The sequence below is a fragment of the Cetorhinus maximus genome, chromosome 4, assembly GCF_964194155.1.
Source record: "Cetorhinus maximus chromosome 4, sCetMax3.hap1.1, whole genome shotgun sequence".
NCBI classification, from domain to species: domain Eukaryota; kingdom Metazoa; phylum Chordata; class Chondrichthyes; order Lamniformes; family Cetorhinidae; genus Cetorhinus; species Cetorhinus maximus.
In genome coordinates, this window is record NC_135882.1 from 55691394 (window position 1) to 55717436 (window position 26043).

General features: G+C 42.0%; 1 protein-coding gene across 1 annotated transcript in view; it reads left to right on the plus strand.

Annotated features, from left to right (window-relative positions):
- csmd3b (CUB and Sushi multiple domains 3b) overlaps nucleotides 1-26043 on the plus strand; it is a 2128577-nt gene that overhangs the window by 720215 nt on the left and 1382319 nt on the right. Inside the window, exon 4 of the mRNA XM_078541225.1 lies at nucleotides 5258-5452. Within this exon, the coding sequence (XP_078397351.1) occupies nucleotides 5258-5452 (195 nt within the window). The remainder of the gene's footprint in view (nucleotides 1-5257; nucleotides 5453-26043) is intronic.

Below are 26043 nucleotides of genomic sequence, written 5' to 3' on the forward strand. Positions count from 1 at the left end.
ATGCTTGATAAGTCAACCCCTTCATCCCAGGAATCAGCCTAGTGAATCTCTTTTGAACTGCCTCCAGTGCCAATATATTGTTTCTTAAATACAGCAAACAAAACTATACATGGTACTGCAGGTTCAGCCTCTTGTACAGTTGTAACAAGACTTCCTTATTTTTAAAATCCAATCCCCTAGCAATACAGGCCAAAATTCCATTATCCTTTATAATTAGGTGCTAGCTTTTTGTGTTTCATGCACAAGAACACCCAAACCCTTCTGTGCTACACTTCTAGAGTGTTTGTGGAGCAATACTGTTACCAGAACCTCAGCAAGAAACAGCGTGTAACATGTCTGTGCTTCAGTAAGAATATCCCTATCAATCATCCTGGGGGTTACCATTGACCAGAACCTGAACTGGACAGCCATATACATACTGTAGCTACAAGAGTAGGTCAGAGACTCAGAATTCTGCAGTGAGTAACTCACTTCCTGACTCCCCAAAGCCTGTCCACCAACTACAAGGCACAAATCAGAAGTGAGATGCAAAATTCTCCACTTGCCTGGATGAGTGCCTCTCCAAGAACACTCAAGAAGCTTGACACCATCCAGGACAAAGCAGCCCATTTGATTGACACCCCATTCACCACCTTAAGCATTCACTCCCTCCACACCGAAACACAATGGCAGCAGTGTATACCACCTGAAAGATGCACTGCAGCATCTCCCCCAGGCTCCTTTGACAGCTCCTTCCAAACCCACAACTTCTACCGCCTAGAGCAAGAGCAGCAGGCACATGGGAACACCACAAGCTACAAGTTTCCCTCCAAGCCACACACCATCCAGGCTTGGAAATATATCGCCGTTAATTCACTGTCACTGGTTCAAAACCCTGGAACGCCCTCCCTAACAGCACCGTGGATGCACCTACACCACACAGATTGCTGTGGTTTGCCACCACCTTCTGTAGGGCAATAGGGATGGGCAATAAATGCTGGCTTAGCCAATGACACCCACACCCCATGAAAGAATAAATTTTTTAAAAATCTGCCACCTGCTGAGGCCACAACTACAAGCTCAGAGCAGGACTAGGACTATAATGCAGGTTGTTGTAAAGATGACAATGGCGTTAAACTGTTAGGCATCTGGATTCTTACAGACTGGAGCTGGAGATAATTGCGACATCTTACATTTTGCAGTCCACAGGGAGGACACTTAGGTTCTCTATTCATTGAGAGATAACTACATTTCATTTTCATGCTAGAGACAAGTAGATGGATTGAGCACACAGATTTTCTAGGATTGCAGGCTTCCCCATGGTGTCAGTTGTGATTGACTCTCTGTATATTAACTTGCGGACACCTCTGCCCTGTACCAGACCAAAAGGGAATCCATAGGCAGGAAACCATGAAGATCAACGTCTAGTATCCTGGCAGCAGTAATGATGCCTTCATTCTATGGCAGCCCACTGTGCCTTTCAAAGTGGAGCTACCAAAGGGTGACAATTGGGTAACAAAGGCTAACAAAGCAAAGGATGACATACTGATCACTCTGGTGTGCAATCCATGCACACAATGAAAGCCATGATGCTACATGAAATGTTATGTAGCCGACAATTGGTATGCTGAAACATGGTTCTGCTGCCCAGGCCACTCTGGAGGAGCCCTCGACTGAGTGATTGCACATTGTACAACCTTCCCATCTGAGGGGTGGGTCTGAAACTAGAGTTGTAAATTTAAATAAAGGCAATTACGAGGGTATGAAGGTCGAGTTGGCTAAAGTGCATTTGGAAATTAGGTTAAAAGGTAAGATGGTAGAGAAACAGTGGCAGGCATTTAAGGAGATATTTCATAACTCTCAACAAAGCTATATTCCATTGAGAAAGAAAGGCTCTGAGAAGGATGCACCATCCATGGCTAACTAAGGAACTTAAGAATGGTATCAAATTTAAAGAAAAGGTGTACAATGCTGCAAAGATTCATGGTAGCTCCGAAGATTGGGATCATTTTAGAAATCAGCAAAGGATGACTCAAAAAGACTAAAGAGGGAGAAATTGGAGAATGAGAGAAAGCTAGCAAGAAATATAAAAACAGACAGTAGAAGCTTCCACAAGTATATAAAAAGGAAAAGAGTAGCTAAAGTGAGCATTGGTCCCTTCGAGGGTGAGATTGAGGAATTAATGAGAAACAAGGAAATGGCAGAGAATTTGAACAAGTATTTTACATCTGTCTTCACAGTAGAAGACACAAAATGCAGCCCTAGAGTGGTAGGCAATCAAGTGTCAAACGGGAGGAACTTAAAACAATCACAATTACTAGAGAAAAAGTACAAGGGGCAGAATTTTGCCATTGGCGAGCAGCGGGTGAGGCTCGCTCACTGACATGTAAAATGACACGGGATGATGTCGGGCGTTCAGCCTGACGTCATCCCACCCCATTTAAATTTTCAGGAAGGCAGGGGCGCAGCAAAATCAGTTGCGGGACCGCTGAGCTGTCAATGGCCAGTTGAGGCCATTGACAGGATCATTTAATCAATTGAAGGACCTGCCTGTCCAACCTTAAGGTTGGCGGGTCGGCCAGGAGCCCCGACGGCAAACAGAGAAAACACGAGACCTCATCCAGTGGCGGGATGAGGCTTCATGTAGGGTTTTAAAAATGTTAATAAAGTTATTCTGTAAATTATGAACATGTCCCAACTCATGTGACATTGCCACATGAGGGGGACATGTAAGGAACATTTTTTTTCTATTTTTAATATTTTTCAAAGTGCAGGTGATCTCCCTGAGGTTGCACTTAGCCTCAGGGAGATGTGTGCTCTTTCATGCGCATGCGCGAAAGAGCGCACTCTCGCTTTTAGGGAATCCCCCCACTCATACAGGGAGCGCATAACGCTTCCCGCCAGACGTCACGCTGGGCAGGCCTTAACTGGCCTGCCCATGTAAAATGGTGGTGCAGCCCGTTTCGCTGGCAGGGATCGGCTCCACGCCCGCTGGAAATTGGGTCGGGCCCGACAGGCAGAAAATTCTGCCCCAGGTAAACTAATGGGTCTAAAAGCTGAGAAGTTCCGTGCACCTGATGGCCTGCATCCTTTGGTCTTAAGAGAAGTGACTGCAGAGATAGTGGATGCATTGGTTTAATCTTCCAAAATTCCCGAGATTCTGGAAAGGTCCCAATGAATTGGAAACCGTAAATGAAACCTCTATTCAAGAAAGTAGGGAGAAGGAAGGCAAGACATTAGAGGTCAGTTAGTCTAACATCTGTCATTGAGAAAATGCTAGAATCCATTATTAAGGAGGTAAAAGCAGGACATTTAGAAAAACCATAATATAATCTGGCAGAGTCAACATGTACTTGTGAAAGGGAAATTGTGTTTGACAAAGCTATTAGAATTCTTTGAGGATGCAACAAGCAGGGTGGATAAAGGAGTGCCAGTAGATGTAGTGTATTTGGATTTCCAATTGCCATTCAATAAGGTGTCACATAAAAAAGTTACTGAACAAGATAAGAGCTCGTGGCATTGGGGTGATCCATTAGCATAGTTAGAGGATTGGCTAACTAACAGGAAACAGAGTCAGGATAAATGAGTCATTATCAGGTTGGCAAACAGTAACAAGTGAAATGCTGTAATGATTGGTGCTGGACCCTCAACTATTTATGATCTATATTAATGACTGTATTGTAGCCAAATTTTCTGATGATACAAAGATAGGTAGGAAATCAAGTTGTGAGGAGGATACAAAGAGTCTGCAAAGGATACTTATATAGGTTAAGTGAGTGGGCAAAATTTAGCACATGCAGTATAATGTGGAAGAATGTGAGGTTGTCCACTTTGGTAGAACAAATAGAAAAGCAAAATATTATTTAAATAGAGAGAGACCTGGGTGTCCTTGTACATGAATCAAAAAAAGCTGGCATGCAGGTACACAAAGTCATTAGGAAGGCAAATGGAATGCTGGCCTTATTGCAAGAGGGATGGGGTATAAAAGTAGGCAACTCTTGCTAAATACGTACAGGGCATTAGTGAGACCGTACCTAAAGTATTGTGTACAGTTTTCCTCTCCTTATAAGGAGAGGTTTGAAGCAGTTCAGAACAGATTCACTAAGCTGATTTCTGGGCTGAAGGGATTGTCTTATGAGGAAAGATTGAGCAGGTTGGGCTTATACTCAGAGATGATCTCATTGAAACATAATATTCTGAGGGGGCTTGATGTGGTTGATTACCTGGGAGCATTTGCAAGCTGTGAAATGTGGGTGTAAGGCTTTTAGTAGTGCTAAGTGTTTGAGTGTGAATGTTAGCCACAAGTCTAATTGAAAAAAATGGTGGTAGATGAGTGATGGAGATGTGGTGAAGTGAGCAGTGTCTGAGGCTAGCAGTGCAGTTGGTAAGCTATCGTATTTGAAGATGATTTCACAGACCTTGACCAATCAAGTGAGGTTATTGCTTCTCATGTAATTGGGGCTCCATTCCTCTCCTTCATGGCTCTTGGTTCCCACTCACCTCTAAGCATATGACTAGAAGGCTTCCTGGAGTCAGTGGATACAGGGCATCACCCATCCTTTCCACCTTCTCCATCAAGGCCCTTCGTGCTGTATCCAAAAACCTTGGATCCTACTGTCTCCCATGTTGTGCTGCTATTCAATATTTACCAGGACCGATTCACTTCCTGCACCACTAGCAGCATCTGCTCTGGCCACAATGTGCCTCCCCTGTAAGCAGTGCGGGCTAGATTTAAGTGGTGCTAGCCACTGTGCTCAGTCAAACAATAGCATGGTTAGCATTGGTTGGATATTAAAATAATTGAAATGGATGGATATGAGGTCGGTGTGTTAACTGCATTGCTATTAATGGGCAAGGATTAGCCATGCAACACAATCCCCATAACCAAATTTGGGGGCCTATGAAATATTGAGGTTGTACAGGTTTACATATGAAGTATGGCCATTTAAGTGAGAAATAAGCACCATTGCCCATCAAAACCTAGCATGGGTCAGGTGACATGGGGAAAAGTGGATGGAAAAAATGACTTTGCAATTTTCATTTGTAATATTTGGAGCATAATTCTGATATTTGCCACTATGCATGATGAGGTATAATTTCCTCAAATTGTTAATGACTGAAAAAGTGCTTGAAATTGTGCAATTTGTTGTTTATGCACCAGCTTTTATACTTACTTCATTGACCAAAGAAAGGTATGCCTAAATGATCATTAAAGTATTGATCAATTTGGAACCTACAATGGACTCAATTTTCACTTTGCTTTTTATTTCTTGCATAGAGCTGCAAAGCAGTACTTGTGGAAACCCTGGTGTACCACATGGAGGCATTGTTCATGGCACAAGTTTTGACGTCGGAGACAAGATCACATACTCCTGTGTGAATGGTTATATCCTCGATGGACATCCTCAACTCACCTGTTTGGCCAGCTCAGGGAATACTGCATCATGGGATTTTCCTGTTCCTATTTGCAAGGGTACGTAAAATGAATTTCACCAAGACTTTTAATTTACGACTTGAGAAATCGTGAAGAACCACTCATTATTTACTATTGTTGCTTATTGTTGTCTATTGCATTTTATGCTATTTTATTTTCTTACATTAAATTATTATCCTGTGAGCAAGTGCATTAGATTGAAGTGAATCATTCCCTTACAACTAAAACATTTTGGCAGATGTTGTGTACCTTATTAAAATATGGAATTTGAATCCTGAATTTACACCCCAGAATTTATTGCTGATATTACATTGCACTTATTTTGTTTGAACTGTTTGAACTAATGAGTTGTACATATGATATCAGGGACTGTAACTCAGATTTGCCCTTGTCAATGAAACAAGGGAGCAATGGAAATTTAAGAATATTGAAAACATGTATTCAAGGTCACAAAAGCTTCTTTACTATGATTTAAGTATGGGCTCTATTACTCGTCTAAATTTGTAAAAAAAAAGACCCTAGTTTATTGATGAGTTGTTAATGCTTTGATTCCTCTCATTGTTTAAACGCAAACTAGTGTAATTTCTGAAAGCTTTTAAATTTTGTTCTTTTTGATAAGAAGAAACAAAATAATTTAAATTTTCAAATTACTAGAGATTTTTTTTTTAATTACAACTATGATGCTCTTGGAGATCAAACTGTGGACTCTCAGTGACATATCAGAGTCAAATTATTTAACCACCTATGCAAGTAAATGATTTCAGGGTGAACTTTCTCAAATTCTTGATTTGCTTTTGCATTTTTATTTCAAGGAAATATCTCTATATTTGCAGATAACATACTGAAACAGACTAACTTTTCTAAAGTGACATGGTTGTCATTAATGTTTTAGTGATATTTTTCTAAAATAGTAGAAAGGAAGATAATGAAAACAAGAGACACTAACTATTATTGGAATATTTGATAGCTGGGACAAAGTCAACTGTAAGGTTGTGGTATCAGCTCAAGTAATACTCTTGATCTGCTAAAGCTAAACTGAATTGTGGGCTATTTCCATACATGTGTCAGGTATCCAGGTCTGTCAGTAAAAAAAAAGTACCTTTCATTATAATGGAGTAGATTTACCTCCTTTCATTAATATTATCAAAGAGAGGGAAGCATAATCCATTATCTCCAGTAATGTCTGAATGTCTGTTGTAATGTGGGTCATTTGCAGCGGTCTCGATGTCAGGAATACTTCATGTAACAACAAAGCCAAACAAAATAGAAAAAAAAAATAGCTCTTCTCTTTGGTAATTGCAATTTAGTCATTTGTTGTATGTGTGTACTCTTTGAAATAGAATGCCAACCAGAGCCAACATTAAATTGTTTGTCACCACAGCTGTCATTGAACCAATGACACTGTAATAACCCTTATTGTTTGATAACTAAAAGCTAATCATTTCATGATTTTGAATTGAAATTGGTAATTACACAGCTAGGTCATTTCACACAGAAACAAATTTAAGCTGTTTTAAGTAGCAACATCTATTGCATGAAGTGTATGGGACCACAATAGGGTTCTACATTTTAAGGGCAAATGTTGAAAATTGAGATGTTTATGCCTAGAACCAGCAAAACAAATAAATATAATTTCTGTTGTACTGTATCACCAAATAAAATAGCATTGGATAGTAGTTGGATATATTAACAGTTACTACCATAGACCAATTAAAATAAAAGGGCTAAGTGACATATTTGCAGTGAAAATTAAGGTCTGGATTTTACAGGATTGGAGATGTACTGCTCACTGCACCCACCACCCCTGCCCCCCCCCCAACCCAGACAGAAGAAAAGTCGTTACCAAACTGACTAATTTTAAAATGGCTGCCCCACAGCGATAACTCACTGTGGGGTGCCTTAACAAGTAGAGCATGGGACTTGCGCCCCTCAGTTGGGTGAAGCCCTGCCCTCGAGAGCTGCCATCCAGCTTGATTGGCCAGCAGCTCTTATAGTCCCAGCAGCACCAGAACTCAACAAGGATTACCGAGGTCAAAGAAAGAAACTGCATCCAGGTAAATCCTTTTAGTGTGTGTGTGTGTGTGTGTGTGTGTGTGGGGGGGGTGGGGGGGTGGTGGCAGGCGCAGGGTAGGGGGATGGCGGGGTTCAGGTGACCTAGGGAAAGGGGTGAGGGGGTGGGGTGCAGTGTTTTGGAGGCCAGGCTGAGATGCACAAAGGGGTGCTATGATCTGAGGTGGGCTGCCCCCAATGTGCACAGGGCAGGCCTTGAAGGATGTGCCCCTCTTCCTTCCTGCCTTTTAACCAACTTTGGTGAAAAAATGGCCTTCTCACTCTTGCTTACCTGCCACTGTCCAGCATATGATGGCGGTGGAGGCAGATTGAGAGCCTTAAGTGGGCAGCAATTATGTTTGCATTGAGTTATAAAACATTTTCAGAATATTTTCAAGCTCATTACGGGGTACACTTTATAACCTGATCAGCACTCAGGTTGGGTCACTTGACAGTTATTTTGTAAGATATAGGTGAAGTTACTTAACTGTTCCTTAGCCATTGACAAATCATTTTGTGAACTGCAATATTTACAGAACCAGGACTTAAAGATCTGAAGTTTTTTTTTCAATTGCTCAGTTTTGTGGTTCTAATTTAACAACAAGAATGATTACTGGACATGATAATTATCCCATGAGTTTAATTTTCCACTTACTACATATTTGATATGTGGACCACGTATGCAGTGAATACCTGTACCTAATCCCAAAAGATTAGTCTCAGAATGACTGCCTGTTGATGTGCCTCTGCTTTACCACTGCCTTTCCATACCATCAATTGGCAGCCATGTTTGCTCCTCTATCATCAGATTCCCATTGCATTTCAGGTAGATTTTGGAGAGGATATTTGACAGTGAGTTCCACATTTCACTACAAAATGCGGTTGTTAGTTTGAATTTCTTTGCATTTGGAGGTGGGCAAACAGCTTTGAACAGAGGTGAAATCCACTTGATAACACAATGGGCAGCATGAGACCACCCTTGGGGCGGAATCGTCCCAGGTTTTCACGAAATGCGGCAGTGGGCAGGAAAAAGACCGTTTTACCCACCAGACGCAATGGCGGCTTCTCACACCATATCATCCCAATGCCGCCTCATTAATCATGCATTCCTAGGACACATGCCGATTCAATGGTGAGTCAGCTTCGATTTGCCTGCCACGCCATCTCCTCGCCACTTCATCACGCTGGGTGCCACATTTAAAGTGTAGCCATGTGCATACCTCTCAGTGCTTCCAGCCCAAGATTGCTGCACAGAAGACATGGCCCAAAAGGCAAGAAGACTGCAGCCCCCAGATTTAATGACGTATCCCTCGAGTGCCTTTTGGATGCCATGGAGGCTCGCCGTGATGTCCTGCACCCCTGCTCTGGCCATAGGAGGGGCAGCAACATTGCCACTCCGGCTTGGTAGGTGATGGTGGTGGTGATCAGTGCCAATGTTGCACAGAAGAGGTTGGCCATCCAATGCGGATAGAAGATGAATGATCTCATTCGTGCCGCCAGGTTATGGCAACCATCTCATCATTCTAAACTCACACACTCAAGCCCATCACACATTCACTGGCATCTCAATCACTGCCAGCTCAAGGGGCATCACTACTCACTCCCTCACACACACCCTCACATCTCCAAAAGGCATCATCTCCTCTGGAACTGCCTCCTCAACCCTCATCATCTTTAGGCCATTTGCACAGATCAACATGTACCCCCACATACCCCTGGGATACTCCCTTTCTCCAGTACAGCCCTGTCCCTGCAGCCTCTTCCCTTGCCTGAGGCCACTTCTCCCTCTTCCCCAATCAAGCCCTAGCCCTGCAGTCATTGAAAAGCCACCCACTTATTGCTGATCAGGTAGGTAGAGAGCTACCCATGAACCCCCTTAAAAGTGATGTGGTTCTGTCTGCGAAACCCGGCGCTGGTGACTGTGAGTGTTTTCAAAAGCAAGCTGGACAAACAAACTGCGAAGTCCTGAGCAAACTGCAGCTCGCCAGTTGTGAAACGCTGCACGCTGACGTGCTCGGTTGATCCAGCATGGAGGGGGGGAGGATTCCAGCGAGCTGGGCTTATAATGAGATGCAGATTTATTACAATGAAGTTCCCAATGTCTGACAGCCGGAAACGTGGCCCACCATTGACATGCAGCCGGATGATCGCAAACTGGATTCACGGTGTCGTGACAGATTTTTGGCCTTCTCGCCATATTGTCCACTCATGTCGCTAAGCATGCCCAATGCCAACGGGCACAGAAAATGCCGCCCTTGGTGTTTATTACAGTGCCCACTAAGTCTTCCAACATGGTAATCATAGCTTGAAAGGGGAAAGAAAGTGAAGTAAAATAGTTTAGCAAATTACTGAAGAAAAGATATTTAATGAGTATGAAATGAATTTTGTATGGTATATATTTTAGGCATGAGTGGGATAAAATCAACAATTTTTTTGATTCACAAATGTATCATTCTGTACAATAGAATTAGCACCATTTGTGAAAACACAGTGTAATGAATCTATTATCAAACCAAATTTAGATTCTTTATTGTTAGGAAGACCATTTCAAATTTTGCATGCTGATGGCTAATGTAAATGGAATATTTTCCCCACAAATGCTACTGAGATGCAAACAACTGTAATTACACATTAAATCACCATTATGCCTGAAAATTGAAGCAAATTGAAAAGATTGCCTGAATAACTGATGGGGGGAGTCCGGGGGGAAGGGGCAGTGATACATAGGGGGTAAGCGAGCTTGCCCTTGTTGCTCTTCTCTCCTACAGCATCTGGCGCTGCTCCGTCTGACCTCATGTCCTCTTCCCAATCTTGCCCAGATCAAAGGGGACCATGAGCAGGATAGCAAAGCACTTACTCTTTTTGGGTGAGGTCCTCAGAAAATTTCCAAAATAAATGTTGCTCGAGTGTCAGTAAAATCTAAAAAGTGTCTCAGAGAGCTTCCCAATGTGTTTCAGGAGTCCTCTTTACAGCTCTAGCCACAACAACCATGAAGTGGGAGTATCCATCTAAGTGGTGAGCATCTCTTTAAGTAATGCTTGAAATTGAGATCAACACCATCTTTACTCCCAAATAGCTGATTGCTGTTGGGCACGGTGTTAGTTAAAGTACTAGTCACCAAAATGTTGCGCAGCCTCTTTCGTGCATGCTGAATGCAGGCGTTTTGATTGGCAATCATCTGTTTAACATTTATTTGGATTTACTGCTCCAAGCTGCCTTCAAATCTTACCAAAATGGTGTCTTGCACTAAATATGGGGTCAATCAGCATTTCAGCTGAACTATCTTGTCCACCTCTTAACATCTAGAGTAATTGAGGAAAATTGCACTCTCCGGCTACATTGAATAAATAAAGAATAAATTGATTCTAAAGAATCTTGCAACACTCACAATTGATACTCTTTCTAAACTCCAATCTAGCAACTTTACTGATCAATCTAGAGCAGATCTCCAATGGCTAATGTTTATGAAATTGAAGTATAATATCATTCAGGGCTGCTTAGAAATAGTTCCCCGAGGCTCTATAAAAGTCTGGAGAATTTATATTGGCCTCAATTATTCTCCCTAGAATTGAATGTATATTTGTAAGCCTCTGAGAATATCAGCCAGAATTCCTCAGCTGCTGCTTATGCTGAAAGAACCCAAGTCAGATGTAGCTAACTGTAGCCTTTTGTAGTCATTGGTGTGTTGGGGATGAACAAAGTGATTCTTTTCTGGGTATTTTTGAAGGATAAATGATTGAGTGTGGTGATAGATTATTACGTATAATGCTATGTCACATATTGTTTATTTTCCCTGATGTGTGTTTTATAAACTCAGCATTATTCTGTTGACTGATAATATTTTGTCATAATATTTGCAGGCTGGATTTAATTCAGGTGTATTTCACTGGATTTGTTATCAAAACTTAAACATCTTATGCAGTTGGTAAGACTTGCTTTGATAAGTCTAGGGCCTCAAGATATGGCTCCATAATACCATTTTGGGTGTAAAATGCACACACACCCACACACACACTCACAGACACACACCCACAGACACACATACACACACACACACCCTCAGACACACACCCTCAGACACACACCCACACACACATCCACAGACACACACCCACAGACACACATACACACATATCACTCTCTCTCTCTCTCTCTCTCTCTTCTGGTATGGGCCACACCAGATGCCATTTTGGTGAGGGCATTAGTGTGAGTGTTAAGAGTGTATGCCAGAAGCAGTCAGCGTAGACAGATTGGGAAGTCAGTTAGCGTGCAACATGTAGCATCCTTTTTTGACCTGAATATTCCAGTTAATGCCTTCACTTAATCTTGCACAAATAAACATGCATTCAACAGCAGGAAGGACCCCACTTCCAGTGCTATTTAAAGGGATCGTCATCTCTTTTCAAGTTATTTGCTGATTGATTTCTGCTGTCCATTGCTGAGTTAGTAGAAGTGCCGTGAGTATTCTGCTGCAATTTAGGTTGATTTAGGGAGGGGTATTGCACATGATGAAGGCCCTGGCTCACATTTCAAGAGTTCCGCTCAGACCATTTGCTTCCAGTCATGGATGATGTAGTTACCCCTTGGCCTGTAGCATTCCAGGGACATTGAACAAAGGCAATACAAAGGAGGGAAAACTGCTCAAAGATAGAGAAAGAGAAGGGGGAGAAAAACTCTTAGAAATTAGTCATATCCCTGGATTTTCAGTAAACAATTCCCTTACCTGAACCTGAGTGAGGAACAGGTTTTGTAAAGGAGATGCTCACTGAAATTTGCTACCTAATACAAGCAGACCTGAAGCCTCAGAGCAGGGCGAGGCTGTTCACCATAGAAAAGAGAAGGTTCAGGTGATATTTGATAGAAGTGTTCAAAATTATGAGTATTCTAGTCAGTGTAGGTAGATGAACTAATCCCACTGCCGGATGGGTCGAAAATCAGAGGATACCAATTTAAGTGAATGGCAAAAGAACCAAAGGTAACATAAAGAAGCGCTTTTTTAAACAGTGGATGGTTAGGATTTGGAATGCACTGCCTGAGAGTGTGGTGGAACAGATTCAATTGTGGCTTTTAAAAGAGAATTGGATAATTATCTGAAGAGAATCAAAATGCAGGGCGACAGGAATGGGAGTGGAGCTAGCTGACTTGCTCTTGCAGAGATCCGGCACGAAAGGCTGAATGGCTTCCTTCTGCACTGTAACTATTCTATGGCCAGAATGTTACACCCAACACGCACGAGCGTAATATGATGCGTGATGACGTCAAGCCTTTGTCCCAATGTCATTGCGCGCTCATGCGATATTTCATTCGGCGGGTGTGCACCAGAGCCGGCTGCGCGCCCGCCGATAATTGAAAGGCCTATCAAGGACATTGATGAATTAATTAACTTGCCCAATCCCTGCCCAATCCTGCCCGACGAGAGAAAGATTCTGGCCTATGATTCTAAGTGGCTGTAAAGGTGACTGTGGCCATGAACTTCTTCATGTCTGGCTTTTTCCAGGCTGAAGATGGTGATATTTTGAACACCTCGCAGTTTGCCATCCATTGCTATATAGGGGAGGTGACTGATGTCCTGTATGCCAGAGGAGAATGCATTGCATTCTCTCTTTCCAGAGAGCAGCAGGCAGAATGGGCACGTGGTTTTGCAGCACCATTGAATTCGCACAGATTGCTTTGTGGGCACCATGCAGAAATGCTGGATATATTGAAATCACAAATGATTTGCAGTGGTGTGTGGTCATATGCAGCACATCATTCAGGTGAATGCCCAGTATCCTGGCAGCAGTCATGATGCCTTTGGCATGTTGGCCTTTATTGCAAGGGGATTGGCTACAAGAATAAAGAAGTCTTGCTGCAAATGTACAGGGGTTTTGGTGGGACCACATCTGGTTTAATGTGTGCAGTTTTGATCTCTGCATTTAAGAAAGAGTATACTTGCATTGCAGATGGTATGGCAAAAGTTCACTAAATTGGTCCCTGGGATGGGGGGGTTGTCCTCTGATGACAGGCTAAGTAAATTGGGCTGACATTCTGTAGATTTTAGAAGAATGAGTGGTTTCTCATTGAAACATGCAAAATTCTGAAGGGGCTTGATAGAGTAGATGCTGAGAGATTGTTTCCACTGATGGGGGAATCTAAAACATGGGGGTATAGTCTCAGGATAAGGAGCCAATCATTCAGGACAGAGATGAGGAAAAATTACTTCACTCAAAGGGTTGTGAATCTTTGGAATTCTCTACCCCAGAGGGTTATGGATGCTCCAGTGCCGGATACATTTAAGGCTGGGTTACACAGGTTTGATTGGAAAATGGAGCTAAAGCTCAAGATAAGCCATGATCATATTGAATGACAGAGCAGGCTTGACAGGCCATATGGTCTACTCTTGCTCCTATTTCTTTTGCTCTTTATTCAGTGCTGGTCCTCTGTACCATCAATATTTTAGTCACCATGTCAAAACAGAGGGTAGCTGCTGGGTGACAAGGACTATCGACTCACCAGCTGGCAGCCCATGCGCATGTTGGCAGCATGCATTCAACAAAAACCATGCTGCCACACAGAATGTCACCGAGCAGACCATTGGGGTGCTTAACCAATGCATCTGCTGCCTGGATCACTCTGGAGGAGCCCTCCCAGAACATACATGATTCCTGGTGGTCTGTTGCATTCTTCACGTCACTATCATGAGACATTTCTGTAGTGGTTGATACAAATGAGTGGCTTCATAGGCCATTTCAGAGGGCAGTTAAAAGAAAACCACATCAATGTTGGTTTGAAGTCACATGCAGGCCAGAACAGGTAAGGGTAGCAGATTTCTTCTCATAAAGGGCATTAGCAAACAAGATGGATTGATATGAGAGTTTCCAGTAGTCTCATGATCATTATCAATTAGATTAACATTTATTTCAGATGTATTAGTTAATTGAATTTAAATTCCCTCAGATTCCTTTGAAGTCATGCCTCCAGAGCATTAGTCCAGGTTTCTGAACTACCAGTCCAGTAACATTCATCTGATACATGCATTTTAGCTTCTCTTACTTGCACTGTCTTACATGCATACTTACTGAATGCCTGTATACAGATTAGACAATTAATCTTCTTTATTCCTGTTGTATGTTCATGATGCATTTTCTGTTATAATTATTATTTGTCTACTCTTTCTTGAGTAGTACATGTCCCTGTATTTATTTTTGCTCTATTACAGTAATCGTCTGATTTCTCTGTTACACTTAATTATTTATTTGAGGCAAATTTCTTGCAGCTAATCAGCTGTTATGCAAACTTCCTCCAATAATCTATTTTGCAAAGAAAAAGGCAACAAGAGAAACCCAACAGAAATTATCTGATTAACATAGAAGACAAGATGTCTTTAGCTTATGATTTGAAAAATAAACTGAGCAATCACCACATTTTAAAATAAGCTAGGCATTCCAACCAAATTTTGATTGTAATTTGAAGAGCAATTAAACTCTGTTTGATCTCACCCAGCACAGTTCTCTCATAAAATAATGAAATTCTGGCTGGTTTGAGCTTCTGCACCCTGAACAAATGTTTTAAGTGATATAACCTCACCTTTATATCACCCCCCTTTGCCATGGACAATGCCACAGGTAATCTGATATATGGGCAACATTTTCCCCCCATTGGGGGGGGAAGTGCCGGAGCAGGCGCGAGCGGGCAGATGTCCGATCAACGCCCTTAGCCGGGAGTGCGCTCTTTCGCGCATGCGTGCAAAAGAGCACACAGATCTCCCTGAGGCAAAGTGCTGCCTCAGGGAAATTGCCTCCAATTTAAACCTTTGAATAAAGATTAGAAAAAATTTCCCTGCCGTGACCCCTCATGTGACACTGTCAAATGAGTTGGGACATGTCCATAACTTATATTGTAAAATATTCTGCATTTTTTAAATTACTCATGGAACCTCACCCCACCCATGGAAGAGGTTTCATTTCTTTTCACAAGCCCGCCTGGACTCCCGGCCTGCCCGCCAACCTTAAGGTTGGACGGGCAGGTCCATTAATGAGTTCAATTGTTTTTTTAATGGCTTTAATATGCGTTGACAGGTCGGTGGGCGCGCAGCCAACTTGGCTGCCCGTTGGCCGAACTGACAATCTAAATAATGAGGAGTGACGTCGGGACGCACGCCCGACATCACCCCGTGTCATTTTACACATTGGCGAGCGGGTCCCGCTCCCATTCACCAGTCGGAAGATACTGACCATTTATGAAAAAGGTGCACGTGTCCATTTTGACCAAAATATTTCGGCCTTGTGCTTCCCTATATGCAAATTTTATGAGAGACTTGTATTTCATTAGCTCCAATTTCATATCTGTGTACAACTTACAATCAAAGTGAAGTAGAGTGGCAAATTGGCGATTAACAAGTAGCAAATTGGAATGAAATTCACCACTCATGAAGCTCTAATAAATACTAATTAAAAATGCACAATTTGCATCAGCCAGCTGGAAAAGAAGAGAAAGTGAAATATGAATCCAATCAACAAACGTTTTGAAACCATTTCCACTCCTATTATGTTCTCTCATAAGTTAAGAAATTTATGACTAAAATAGAGTTTGTCACAAATATTACAGAACAGATATAGATGACAAGAATAGGTAGACAAAGATAGACAAAGAAAATATGTTCGCATTAGCTGATGATACGAGGACTAGGGACGTAGATGCAAGGTTTTGGGCAAGGTATGAGGGGGCATTAAGAACCTTTTTGACACAGAATGTTAATAGCCCGGAACTTGCTGTCCACGAGGGTGGTGTAAAAGGAGACAATCAATGATTTCAAAAGGAAATTGGATGGACACTTGAGGGAAATAAACTTGCGGTGTTACAGGGATAGAACAGGGGAATGAGATTTACAGAATTGCTCTACAAAGAGGCAGCATAGACCTGATAGGCTGAATGGCTTCCTTCTATGCCATGATGACTCTGCCTTAAAAAATATAAAAACTAATATAAACTGATTATACTTACCAAAAAAAAGACACATCTTTTGAATTTAAAATATGTATGATTATATGTTTTTGTTAGAAGCCTCACTAGCCCAAATTTGAATTCATTTTATTCCCACAGCCATTTCTGGCAGCTGAAGATACTTAACAACCAAGACTCCTAGAAGAGTCTTTAATTCCCAGTACACCATAGACCGAGCATATGCAGTGAGATTAAGCTCCTGGCATGTATGAAATGCAAAATATCTGCATGCAAAATTGGTATAAGAAGCTTAAACTAACAAACTAATTGAGTTTACGTTTCCTAAAAACTTCAAAACATGTAAACAATGAACATTGGAGCTTTTTTAAAATAAGTTTTGATGTGGATGGGAGAGGCAGAGAGTGAAATAGACTGAGAGATAAGTCTAGAGATATTCATTCAGAAAGAACGATTGGGCAGGTATGCAATGGGTGAAAGAGGGAGAGAGAGAGACGCAGCTAGAAAACAGATCAAAAAAGACCAAGAGATCCAGAGAGAGAGAGAGAGAGAGAGACAAGCATACAAACAGATGGATGGAGACATTTCTTCATGAAAGATCAATTATAATTTGGGTAAGTGCTTTGATGCAGCAAAAATACTGAAAAGCAGGCACAATTAAAGGGAAAATGACTAAAGTTTCACACTGTGGGACTTACTTTTCTTAAAATCCAGTCATATTTTTCCCTCAAGCTGACAGTTCAGTTTTAATCAGCAGTAGGTTTTGCAATGCAGGCCTTTTGTTCTCTCAGCCTGCTGAACACTGAAACAAGTTTCAAACTGGTGCCTGGCAGCTGGCTAAACAATTTGTAAGCGCGCAGTTCAATAGTGCTGTGGTTGAAAATGAGAGTTTGAATTAAATTGCTGGTGAGCAGAATACAATTTAACAGCAGTTGTTGGAGCAACCAGCTGGAAACCTCCTTCATTCATAAGCAGGTTGATAGGGGAAGGTTGCAGCCATTTTAAAACAAATTCTTGATCCAAGAAATAATTTGTATTGCTGAGAAAAGAGACATGTCGAAGCTTTTTGTCTTGCACTCCTCGGGAGGCTTAGCAAACATACCAATATAAGGGGAAAACAATAATTTATACTGTATGTGAAGAAAGTGCTGATTGGTTGGCAAGTGGACTTTGATTGGTAGATGCATTGCCATGGAGAAGGCACCAGTGATGGTGACTGAAAGTTAACTGCCAAGCATTGTTTGAAATTTAAACCAGGCAACTTGAATCTGATTAGACAAGGCATTGCCCTGAGGAATGAGTCAGCGAATGGCTGTCACTTATTCTGTTTAGCTGAAACAGGTACAATGTGTATATAGGTTTTTCCTGTCTGCAAAGAACAAGGCCCTGTGTATTAATATATGTAGCTTCCAGTACACATAAATGTGCCACCCTGTGAGCCTAACTGACAATGTTAAATTAGTTGTCAATGTAATTCCTAGCACACTGAGTATTATTTAGCAAATGTTGTCCAATGGCAGAATCACATCTAATGTTGGACACTGTATTTTGAGGTTTGCAAGCGCGGACTGGTTGGGTACGGTCTGTACCCTGCCCATTGTGAACAGTAGTTGGGACATGTTGCTAGATACGATCCGCCAGTCTTTGGGACGTATGGCCTACATACCTAGCATCACACTGGCACTGAAATTCATATACCACGTTACTCATTTGTGTGATAGGCAGAACATCTTTTTGGCTTGACGGCAGCATCCTGTTAGTGGCAAATACCACTCGTGTTGCTACTGCATAGTAGCAGTGTGAAGCAGCTAGCTTCACCTGTTGGTCAAATGTTTTGAGATACCTTGCCCTTCCAGGATAATCTGAGGTAGACTGGGCAATTATCAGAGCCGAAAGTGATGGCCTTAGGTCCGTTCATGAGTTTGCGTGATATACAGCACAAAATGATCTGATCAAGGTAGCCATTATCCTGCAGGATGCCTTTGATGTGCCCTATTTCAGCACCATGCTTGCAAGGTGAGCAATAACATGGGCCCTATTTACAAGGTTGCCGATAAGACCAATTTTATAGCATGTGGAGCTGTAAGAATAACTTGTATTTATATAGCACCTTTTCAGAGAACGCAAAATGCTTGCAGCTCATGAAGTGACCATGCCTCACTCTTCCTCCTTATTCTCTCATTCTGTCTGTAACCTTTAACATGATTGAACACACCATCCTCCTCCAACATTACGATGGTAACAATGCAGTGAGTCCCTCAAAAAAATGAAGTTAAATCCCAAATCATAGTGAAGAACATGGTTGAAGGACTTTTCTCGGGGTTAGGATTCCAACAAGGAGCTTTGCAGGCCCTGAAATGTTTGACTTGCTTAAAGAGTTTGATGTGTTTACACCATAATTTTCAGCATACTGTCTGCAATTACAGTACAAGTACATTAAATACTTTAACTAACAAAAGTAGGTTTCCAGCTTCATACCTGAGAAAGTACATTTGTAAATTTCTGTAAGAGGAATTCTTTATCAATTCATTTGAAATAATAATTCCCTGTATTGTTAAATCTCCCAAATTATATGAAAAGTTTTTTTGTTTACAATGCAACTTCAATGTTTTGAATTAATTACATTTATTTAATTACAATTTCTCAATAACTTTCAGATCTAACATGATATACAGGGTGTTTATAAAGTCCATGTACTGCTTTAAACTTTAACTTTGGATGTATACATGACACCACAAATTGTAAATGGCATATGAAAGAATAATTCATTTGCTTTTAATTGATAATGTTAATGTTGTCAGTGCTGTGTTAATGATTCTAACACTGAAAATGACAAAGGAAGAAAAAAGCTGAACTATCAGAGAATTGGAATGAATTATGTATCACAAAAGATGCTGGTTTTGCTAAAGCCTAGGAATTTGAAGTATATTGTCTTAAAATGTTATAAAGTATGCTTTCATATGCCATTTACAGATTGCTTCTATCATATGTGCAGGCAAAGTTATTAAAGTTTAAATTTGATTGAGGACTTGAATCTTACATTAACATTTACTTTAAGTAGCATTCATTTTGTACCCAAAAGCCATGTTACAGATTAACGCCTCTTCATCTCAGCAACACAATAAAGGATCCTGCATTTTAACACCAACTCACCCATTCTCTGACTGACTGTGAGCAGCACTATAACAGATCAGTCAGTGTGTTCAATAAAGAGAAGATAAGAATACTACACATGAGAAAAGATAATTCAACTCACCAAGCCTGTTTCCCCAATAGTACATGAAATCCACGCCATTATAAATCGATTATATCCATTCAGTTTCTTGAAGTAAAGCTCACCTCAATCCAAAAATGTTTGCAAGCAAACTTTAGATCATGAGCCCCTCTTATTGGCTCAATAAGAAGTTGAGGCATATGGACCAAGAATGTCCAAGATTTTATCCCTGGTCTGTTCTTGGTTGGCTGGGTACTTCAATTGGCACCATTGGCTCTGGGTTAGGAAAGGGAAAATTGTCACTCCTCTTTACTGTTCCATGACTTCTGCTGAAGGAGTTCATTTGGGTCAGCTGGGATGTCCCATGGTTGATTATCTAGCTGGTGTTTAGTGTCAAGGGCAAAATACTGCAGACTCTAGAAATCTGAAATAAAAACTGAATTAACCTTTCGGGTAGATGACATTTCATCAGAGAAAATGCTAGGTCATTGACCTGAAATGTTAACTCTGTTTCTATCTCCACAGATGCTGCCCAACCAACTGAGTATTTCCTGTTTTCCAGTTTTTATTTTAACTCCGTGTCAAGAATTGTAGACACATAGGCCTGAACTTTTCGGTTGACGGGTGCGCGCAATCGGCAGACCCGGGAGCAGACGGTAAATGGGCCACCAGCTGCGATCGGCCCCCGAGCGTGATTTCACATTGGCTGGCCAGTTAATGGCCAGCCAATGTGAAACACACGCTGAAATGTTCAGCGCAGCTGGGGTGGGGGCAGGAAGAGGGCGGGTGCTGATGTAACCGAGTGTGCGAGTGAGCGCTTTGAAAGAGCTCCCTGAAGGCAGACAGTTGCCCCAGGGAGCTTCAGACCTCCACAGACTAAAGGACATGACAAAAATGCTGCACAGCCAAGCACCTGAAAGCATGCCTCATAAAAAAACCAATGCAGAGATATCTCTTTATTTTATTCCCCCATGGAGATTTCATCCCACCCTGGATTGATGTTTGAGCAAAGATGTGAATGCTGCCTGGGAGACTGGCCCATCTTCCAACTGTACACGTGGATGGGCCATGTAAAATCACTGCTTATTGCATTGTAAATGGGCTTAATTGCCCACTTAATTGTCGACGGGCGCACTTCTGCCTGCTGCACACCCCTGCTGAGCAGAATATCACGTGAGTGCACAATGACATCGGGATGCTAGCCTAACATCATCTTGCACTATTTCACGTCCATTCAAGTCGGACGTTCCCGCCCGCGGGACATAAAATTCTGGCCATAATGTTCACTTTTGTCAGGCACTGGAAGGTGACTTTCCCCTGTTGTACCATACCCTAAAACCATAATAAAAACCTTTAGGAGAAAAAGGGATGGGAGAAAAATTGGTAAGAAAAGATTCTACAGTCTAAAGAAAAATATCATTTTTTCCAATATTACTGTGGGATATGGTGAAGCAGGCTTGTGGGGGCTGTGTGCATGTTTATGTACATGTGTGTGACTAATTTAGTTAAACTGAAGACAAGTCAGACTGCAAGATTTAAATCATCAAAGGGATAGGTGTAAAAGCTGGCATTTTAAAGTGGAGATAGACAAGCTAAGATGGAATACAAGTAAATACAACATGAATAAAAATTTGCATTAAAAGATAAATGAGTAGTTGAATTTTTAACTGTTGAATTTCAAAGAGAAATAAAATGATTTTTTACAACTGGCTAAGGTCATAAATGAAGAAAGAAAAAATATTATGTTTTATTTTTCCTGAAGGTAGTGGCCATAACAACAGCATGAAAGGTGTTTATATTCTGGGAAAGGTCACTTCCAAAGAAAGCTAAGAACAATGGGTTTAAAGATGAAAGAGAAAAAAACATACTTAAGAAAAGATTGAAAGCTATATCTGTGTTGTGACCATGTGATATCAGGTGCTGTGCGAGGACAGACCTGCGAATTAAGCAACCTCAGAGAAGTGTTTGTTTGTTTTCCAGAAGGCAAGGTTTTGTTACAAGCCTTGGATTTCCATTGTTGAGTGAGAGGGAGAGAGAAGCCTGTGAAATATCTTCCCTTTAGCAACATTGGATGCCTTGCGGTAATATTACTGGATTTTTTTTTTACTAGGTTTAGAATCTATAGACACTGTTGCCTGGAAAAGGGTGTTTATTTGTGGGTCCAGCTAAGTAGAAATCTTTTGGGAAATTTCGTAAGACTACATTTAACTGTGTACCTGTAATTTTGTGTGTTAAAGTTTTCTTTCCTTTTGTTAATAAATGTTTTAATTTAGTATTTAAAGCCTCCAGAAGTGGCAGTGGAATCTTTACTTCTGACTTCAGTGCACATACCTTCTCATAATATAAATACAATTTGCAAATCGTTGTGGTAGTTTCCACAAATCCCTTTGGGATTTTGTCATCCCGGCAATTACCGCCCGCCAAATCATAATAACAGTGTATTCACCCAATCCTGTTGTGATATGGTGTACATGAACCTTCAAGGGTGCGTATCTTGAACTGCTGTTAGTCACTACTACCAATACAGAATGTGATGTATTAGTCCCATGACTTGTATTCAATCTACTACAGCAGAAGGCAGGAGTCAGGCATGTATTCTTTGGCTGGAATTTTCTGTCCCTGTTGACGCCAGGCATCATGGCAAGTATAAGCGGACAAAATGGTGGGAAGGCCAAAAATTGATTTCATGACATTGGGAAATCAATTTATGATCATCCGCTCCACCTGTCAATGGTGGGCCATGTTTCCCGCTGCCAGATGTTGGGAACGTCATTTTAATACCTCTGCATATCATTATAAGCCCTGCTCATTGGAATCATGCCCCAACGCTGGATCATTTGTGAATGTCAGCGTGATTTCCCCGACGTGTTTCACAACTGAACATAAGCAACATGCACCTGGTGAACTGCCCTTCACTGAGACTTCAAGGTCTGTCTGCCTACCTTTCTTCGGGTAGCACTCACGGCCATTAGCGCCAAGCTTTACAGGCAGCACCCTTTTATAGAGGTTCACGGGCAGATCTCTATTTACCAGACCAGCCGTAAGGCAGGGGTGGCTTTTCAATGCCTGCAGAGCTGGGTCTTGCTTGAGGAAGGGGGAGAAGTGGCCTCAAACAAGGGAAGAGGCTGCAGGTCAAGGGCTGTACTGGGGAAGGGTGGTATCCCAGGGGATGTGTGGGGGCGTATGTTGATCTGTGCAACTGACTTCAAAGTGGTAAGGGCTAAGAAGGAGGCAGTCTCCGGAGGAGATGAAGCCAGAGAGTGATGTGAGAGGTGTTGTGAGAGAGTGGGTGGTGATGTCCCCTGAGCCGGCAGTGGGTGAGATGCCAGTGAATGTGTGATGGGCTTGTGAGTGTGTGAGTTTAGAGTGATGAGATGGTTGCCTTACCTTGACGGCATGGATGAGATCATTCATTTATTTTCTGCACTGGATGGCCAACCTCTTGTGTACAGCATTGGGACTGACCACCTCGGCCACCACCTCCCAAGCGGGAGCGGTGAGACTGATGGGCCTCCTGTGGCCAGGCTGGGGGTAGAGAATATCGCAGCAGACCTCCACGGTGTCCTGAAGGCATCACAAGGATGCGTCACTGAATCGGGGGGGGGTTGCACTCCTTTGGGCTTTTGAGATCATGTCTTCACCGGAGCATCCCTGGGCTGCAAGCATTGAGAATTGTGCACGCAGCTGCAGTTTAAATATGGCGCCCTGTGTGAGGAAGCGGCGAGGAAATGGCAGGACGGGCAAATCAGAGGCCACCGGCCAGCGAAACAGCGCGTTTCCTGTGGCTGCATAATTAATGAGGCTGGAATAGGATGATACGGTGTGAAAATCCACCATCACAGCTGTCGGGTAAAACATCCTTTATCCTGCCCACTACCAAACTTAGTGCAAATCTGGGACGATTCCATCCCTAGCTTCCTGGTTCATGTTATTTGTATATAGTCTTATCTTCAAATAAAGAACCCACATTATTGTTTCACCGATCCTTGTTGTGTGATTTACACCCAATAGAAGAACATAACAACCCCCAACCTGTGCACTATTCAGCCCAGGACTGCTGGCTCCTGGCTGAGACTTCTCCCTGATCTTAATATCACATAGGGGATATTTTAACCTGAGAAAACAGGGGTTTTGGATTGGACAGGAGTTTGAAGTGATATAAATCTAACGCTGGGATTTTTCAGCCCCGCCGCGGGCGAGGCAGTGTCCCAGACAGAAGTCCATTGATTTGCGGCAGGACCGGAAGATTGCGGCGGTGGGTGGGTGCAGAAAATCCCACCATAAATCTCGACTCCAACCCACCCACCTTTGGTTTTCATGGAAGTGGTATGGTTGCAATCTTGGGAAACTGCCGACTAAACCGCGGTAAGGAACTGTTGGGTCATGAAGTCAGTGTCCTTCCCCTTAACTGCTAGATTCAGCATGCCTGCCTGGTCTCCTCCCTATCGTTGAATACAACACACCCCATGGCTGACCCTTGCGATCTCCCCGTGGTCTCCCCCATGAGGACTCTGACCTTCCAGGCCTCCATTCCCCCTCCACATAGGCCTCAGTAGATCATGCAAAATCTGTGGAGAGAGAAACAGTTAACATTTCAGGTCGATGATCTATTATTTTTTCTGATGAAAAGTCATCAACCTGAACCATTGGGAAGAATGTTCCCGTCAGCGAGCGGGGGTGGGGCCTGCTTGCCGGCGCATAAAATGACACGCAGTGACATTGGGCGGGCATCCTGACGTCACCACACGTCATTTAGATTGTCAGTTCGACAGGCGCGCATAGGTATTCTGCCATGGTATTCTGAAAGTTCAGATATCAAAAGGGTATTTTATTCCTTTTCAACATGTGCTGCCTGGAAATCTGCACAGGACTTAAGAGTTGTCTTTCCTCTTCATTATTGCATTTGCTATGGTTAATTGACATGTTGCTGAAATGTGACATTGACAATAAAGATGTGAGATTTATCCAGAGCCCATATTGAAACCAAATAGCGAGCATCAGGCTAGAACAGAGACAATCGGACATGTTTCAAGTGAACAAAGGAGTACAAGAAGGCTATGTACTTTCACCAAAATGATTTATTCAATCTGTACACAGGACAAATATTCAGAGAATTAGATGTTCTCCCAGGGGTAAAAACTGGAGACAAGAACATAACAAACTCGCAGTATGTTGATGGTACAGTGCTATTTGCAGAATCAGAAAAGATCCTACAAAATAACAGAGATCAAGTAAAATCTAGAAGTTTCGAATATGGCTTGTGTATAAACACCAAAAAGGCAAAAACAATGGTAGTTATGAAAACATTAGAAGAAACTGGAGTAAAGATTGAAGTAGGTAGTGTCATGTTGAAACAAGTTGATACGTTTGTCTATTTAGGACAAATGATAACAGAAGAATGCAGATGTGATGCAGAAGTTAGGAGGAGGATAGAGATAGCCAGAAGTGATTTTCTGAAGACGAAGGATGTGTTAACACTAAGGAAATTCAAGCTTGCAAAGAGGAAAATAACTCATAAGATGCTATATTCTATCCACCTTCCTCTTTGCCTCAGAAGCCTGCACAATAAGCAAAGAACTATGGAAGAAAATAGAGGCCTTTGAAATGTAAATGATAAAATGTATGCAAAAAATCCCATAAGACAAATGAAGAGATGCTTGAAATTGCAAGAGCAAAAGTGTGACATTGAGAAAAGAACATTTAAGTACCTCAGCCATTTGATCAGAGCTGAAAAGCTACAGATAGCTCCTCCAGAGAGCAAAGTGGAGGGCAGCAGAAAGAGGGGTCAATCTAGCTGTAGCTGGATGACGGATGTCACAGAGTGGTTGAAGATGAGCTACAGTGGATGAATGGGAATAGCATAAGACAGAAGAGTGTGACATACTATGATGGCTGATCTCCTGATCGAAGTCACTCCAAGCAGCAGCACCAGCATGGTCCCATGAGTTCAAAGACTGACTTTCGAGAAACGTCTATCTTTCAGTCTGGTGATATACTGTCTTGTACAAATTTAACACCAAAAAAATTAATAGTTTCACAAGTAAACATATTTCTTCCAGTCTTTTCATCAAAGTGCTTTCTAGATTGATTTTATTTGCCTGAGGGGTTGGAGAGAAATTGCCAACATATATGTCCTCCAGTGACCCTGGGTAGTTTTTTTTTAGTTGTTTTTTGCCTTTCACAGGTGATCATGGCTGTGGAAGTGGTTGTGAGTTGAGGTTGAGTGGTGGGAAGGTGGGTGAAGTGTTTTAGGCATGGTGTTCCACCTTAACGGTGGGGCATGATAAATGAACCCATCAATTTTGTACATTTGTAAAGTCACTAATTGAGCATCCTGTGCAAAAGAGAAAGCTGAAACGTTTGCAGTAATCTTCAGCCAGAAGTGCCGAGTGGATGATCCATCTCGGTCTCCTCTGGAAGTCCCCAG